This window comes from Neophocaena asiaeorientalis, unplaced genomic scaffold, assembly GCF_003031525.2.
Source record: "Neophocaena asiaeorientalis asiaeorientalis breed wild unplaced genomic scaffold, Neophocaena_asiaeorientalis_V1.1 scaffold356, whole genome shotgun sequence".
Lineage (NCBI taxonomy): Eukaryota > Metazoa > Chordata > Mammalia > Artiodactyla > Phocoenidae > Neophocaena > Neophocaena asiaeorientalis.
Window position 1 is genome coordinate 663,538 of NW_020172269.1, and position 4,445 is coordinate 667,982.

The 4,445-nt window shown below is 64.3% G+C and overlaps 1 protein-coding gene across 4 annotated transcripts in view; it reads right to left on the bottom strand.

Moving 5' to 3' along the window:
• Positions 1-4,445, bottom strand: part of INPP5A (inositol polyphosphate-5-phosphatase A) — a 187,396-nt gene that overhangs the window by 47,980 nt on the left and 134,971 nt on the right. For all 4 annotated transcript variants that reach the window (XM_024762269.1, XM_024762240.1, XM_024762249.1 and 1 more), the window contains one exon: positions 1,086-1,138. In XM_024762269.1, coding sequence (XP_024618037.1) covers positions 1,086-1,138 — 53 coding nt within the window. The remainder of the gene's footprint in view (positions 1-1,085; positions 1,139-4,445) is intronic.

The following is a 4,445-nucleotide window of genomic DNA, read 5'->3' on the forward strand; positions in this document are numbered from 1 at the left end:
TTCCTTAGCTCCCTCCGCGGGCAGCTGGTGCTACAGCTCGAAGCCCCCTGTGCCGCCCAGTGCTCACCACGGGGTCCCCATGCCATGAGGGTCACTAAGGGATTCATTTCACTCTCCAGAAGCAGCCCCAAGCTCACAGCCCTTGGAAAACCCTTGGGGAAACCCCAGCAGCCCAGTGTCGCCTGGGCTTCTGCAGGGACGTGGCGAGGCGGGTTTGGCCTGTCAGCCTCTCGGGCCCAGGGAGCCCTGGGGCATCGTTGCAGCCTGTCTGCCGCACAGCGAGGTGGGGGCCATCCGCAGAGCTAGGACCACCGGGCCCCACGATCCAGTGAGACACGTGCGCTGACCTGACAGCACTGTCCCGGGCCAGATAAAGAGCTCGAATTCTCTCCTGTGGCCTCATGAGGACCCACTGACCCCAGGCGGCCACCCCGTGCCCCTCCCACGCTGCACCGGGGGGGCCCGTGGGACTAAGGACAAGGGCAGGAGTTGGGGGGTCAGATCAGGAAGGCTGCGGCTGTCTCAGCTCCCTCTCACGCTCTGGGACCCTGGCCTCAGGGAACGCCCTGACCTGCGTGGCCCCAAGGAGGGGCCCGCGTGGAAATAGCAGGGGGGCCGCGGTCACTGGCTGACGCTGGCACCTGACGGGAGTGCAGCTCCTGAGGATGGGCCGCAGCCTTGGCCTGAACAAGCGGTCAGCTAGCGGCAGGTTGGGCCTCTCCCCAGGGAGACACCCCAAGCCCAGGACCTCACGGTGCAGACCGTGGCCTCAGTCCCTCGGGCCCGACCCCAGGTGACCGAGCGCACGTCAGGGAAGCAGGACCCGCTGCTGGACGCAGCAGCAGGGGGACCGCCATGGGGAGGGCCTGCCAGGGCCCCCATGGGATGGGGGGGCGGGTGGGAGTGAGTGCTGGGACACCAGAGTCATGTGCCCGGCAACCACGCTCTGTGTCACACGGAGTCGCCAGAACAAAAAGGGTCAAAGAGTAGAGGGTCGGGTCAGGTCGGGCAGCCTTTGACGGAAGTGCCCCCCGCAGTGCTAAAGGGGGAGCGTCCTGGGACGCAGGGGACCACGGTGGACGTACCAGTCCGCAAGGCACCACCTCGTCCGGATGAAGCCTTTCCTCGACCACTTGCACTGAAAAACAAACAGGTCACACTTGTCAGCAGTGAGGGGGGAGGAGGGCACGCCTGGCTCACAGGCAGTCGGGGCGCCGAGAAAAGTGGGACCACACGGGCTCCGCACTGGCTGCGGGCAGGGAGGGGACCATGAGGCACGACCACCACCATCTCCCAGACCAGCTGCAGGGGCTCAGTCGGCCAGGCCATGGGGGGCCCCAATGGATAGGAGGACGCCCTTGGCCAAGTTCAGGGGGCCCCGAGCGGCGGCTCTAGCAAGACCTCCTACGCAGCTGGCAGGCCTGGCGGGTGACAGGACGCGTCTGAGCCGGAAGGAAGCTGCGCGGTCTATGTGGAGAGGCCGCCACTAGCAGGCTCGGGGCCTGCGGCGTTATCGCCACGAGAGAGCCGTGTGGGACCCCGGGAGGCAGACAGACACAGAAACCCCATCTTTACTTCTGCTCCACCAACCCCACCTCAAAGAAAAGAACTTCTGCTGGAGAAGCTGGGAGAAGCCTCGCTGAGCCGCCACCCGTCCTGCTGTCCCGCAGCTGGGGTGGCACCTGCCCCGCCCAGCGTCAGCGGCCACCTCGTCCCCTCGTGCTCACGCTGGGAGGGGAGGAGGGTGGGATGCAGCCGGGCTGCCCAGCAGCCGCTCTGTGACGAAGGACGTTCCGTGTTGGGGGCCGCGTGTGACAGTGTCATAATCAACTTTCACTTAAATGGCCACACAGCACAGGGTAGCCTCACGGCCTGAGCAGTTCTGGGAGTGGGGCTCCGCCCGGCAGCCCTTGCAAGTCTGCGGGAGGCACTGGGGACCTTCCTGAATCCCTGGTGGCAAACTTTACGGTGCTGGAGGGAACGTCTGTCTTCTCCGGGACCCTCTGCCCACATCCCAGGGCAGCGTGTCAAGCGTCCACGGAGCACAGGGGCTGGTCCTCGGGCAGGGGGCATGTGGGGCTGTGCCGTGGTGACAGGCGGGGGCAGAGGGCGGAGACCGTGTGGTCCCGGAGACGGTAGCCGGGTGGGACCCAGAGACCGACGCGGCGAAAAGCACTGCCTGCTGACGGCCATGTCCAGGGAAGTGGGGGCCCAGGTCAGCCACGCATTTCTCTACTTCGTGCAGACAGTTCAGCGGCTAAAGCGCTCTCCACGCGCCTCCCTAACCACCGTCCCATTTGTTTCTACTCCCCCGACAGCCAGCCGTCACGAGGGGCTCCGCTCTCTTCTGCTCCGTTCGTTCGGCGCCCCGTGGGCTCCTAACCCCACCCCTTGCCCAGACTGCTCTCACAAGGTCACCACGGCCTTGAGTTCCGGACGCGTCCTCAACCGGACCGCTGATTCGCTGACCCTCTCTCTGACCACGTCAGGTTCAGAATCCAGCCCGCTGTTCAGCGCAGCACCTGCAGGACCCAGGAGCCCTCGAGGTTGAGAATCGCACCCAAGGTCACATGGCAAGTGGTCACCCGCTGGGGCAGGCCGCAGGGGAGCCAGGCTGGACGTGGGCCCGGTCAAATCCATCCGAAGGTCCGTCGCCTTCTCCCACTGCCGCAGCGGGAGTGGGAGGGGGTCGCCACGCACACCGGCTGTCGAGGGCGCCCCGCCCCGCCACAGCCTCTCCAGGAGAACCAGCGACTTGTCTTCCGTCTGGAGCCACATCCTGCAGAGAGTGGGAAGCAGGCGCTGCCACCCTGGTGCCCTCGTGCACATTCGGAAACCAGGAGCTGCAGCACAGGGCGGCCTGACTCCTGGGCTCAGGGCGAGCCTCCGGAAGCGGGACCAGGGTCTGGGCCGGTTCCCTGGGAGCAGCCGGCAGGGCAGCCTGTGGTCAGCACACACGGAGGGAGGCTGGGGCCTCCAGCACAGAAGCTTCCGGATGCAGGCGCTCGTAGCAAATGGAGGCGGGGTGCAAGCGGGCGGGGCTGGGCCTCCTCTGCCTCTTCCCCAGTCCAGTGCGCGCTCCCAGGCTCACTGGTCATCGGCCGCCTTCTCAAGCCGCCCAAGGCTCCAGGCGACGGCAGACGGGACGGCAGTGGCTGGGGTGCCCCGGGGGTGTCCACCCCAGTTCTCAGAGAGGCTCTCACACTGGAGTGGGAACCACATCACGCCCGGGTCTGGGCGGGGCGGTGGGGGGCCGCCACGTCGTCCACCTGACAATATTAAGTCTCTGCTCAGACGCCCTGTTAATAGGATTCCTTTACCAGCAGATGGATGGCGAATACAGGCGGTTTCATCTACTAAAAGACGGCATAAATCACGGTGAGAAAAGGGAGGCTGCGGGAAGGTTATCACCACCCAGCCTCCCCATGAAAGGCCCGCTTCAGAGCATTAGTGAAATTAATTCATCTTTCATAAGAGCTTGGAACGGTCCCTGTGATGTATGGAAACAACCAATTTCTCACTACGGGCAAGAGGAATAAAATGCCTCGGCCCCGACTGACGACGCAGACCTGCCTTTCAAAAACGGTCTCGCGTTGTCTGGAGTGCTTCCCCCAGAGGCAGCACGTGGACTTCGCGCCGAGCCAAGAGCGCCCACAAGCCACCAGGGGAGGTTCCGTCGGTCTTAAGTGCAGTAGGCTGTAATTATTTGGAATTGCGTCACGCCTCCATCGTGGTGACTACGCTTAGATTGCCCTTAAGTGACGGTAATAAAAGAAAGAGAAATCAGTCTTAAACTAACTCCCTCCCCCAAAACGTGTTCCAATAAGGCTAAAGGCCTGGCCTGCAGGCCCAGCAGGAGGGGAGCAGCCACAGCACAGCCTCCTGGGCACCGCGGCCCTGCCCGGCGGCCTGCTGACCTGACGCACGCCAGGCAGGGGCTCCTAGCAGGACACGGGAGCCCGGCAACGGTCCTGGAGTTTCTTACACCTGAGAAATTCCACGCAGTTGACAAACATCAGAAGCATTTGTGTTTTTCTCAATAAGATTTTCCTTCTGTTAATTTATCGAGATGAGAGGAAAATGAACAAGCCCTGAAAACTCATACGTCATCAGACCCAGCGGAGCACACGCTCGGGCAATTCCATGGAGCAGAACGGGGCCCCCAGGAAGGCCAGCACCCCGGGGCGGGGGTCACCTTGTCCCAGCAACACGCCGCTCTAGTCGAGACATCGGGGTCTACCCAGAGACCCCCCCAGCCTCCTCCGCCCAGAGACGCGCTCCCCCCTCTGCCTGTGGATGACAGTGAGGCCGCCTGGAGTTGGGTCTGAGGAGGGCTCAGTGCCCCCGGCCGGCACCGGCCAGCACCTCGGAGGGCACAGCACATGGGGTGTGCAGGGAGGTGGGAACCACAGCTGAGGTCCCCACACCTGCCCCCCCCCCCCCCC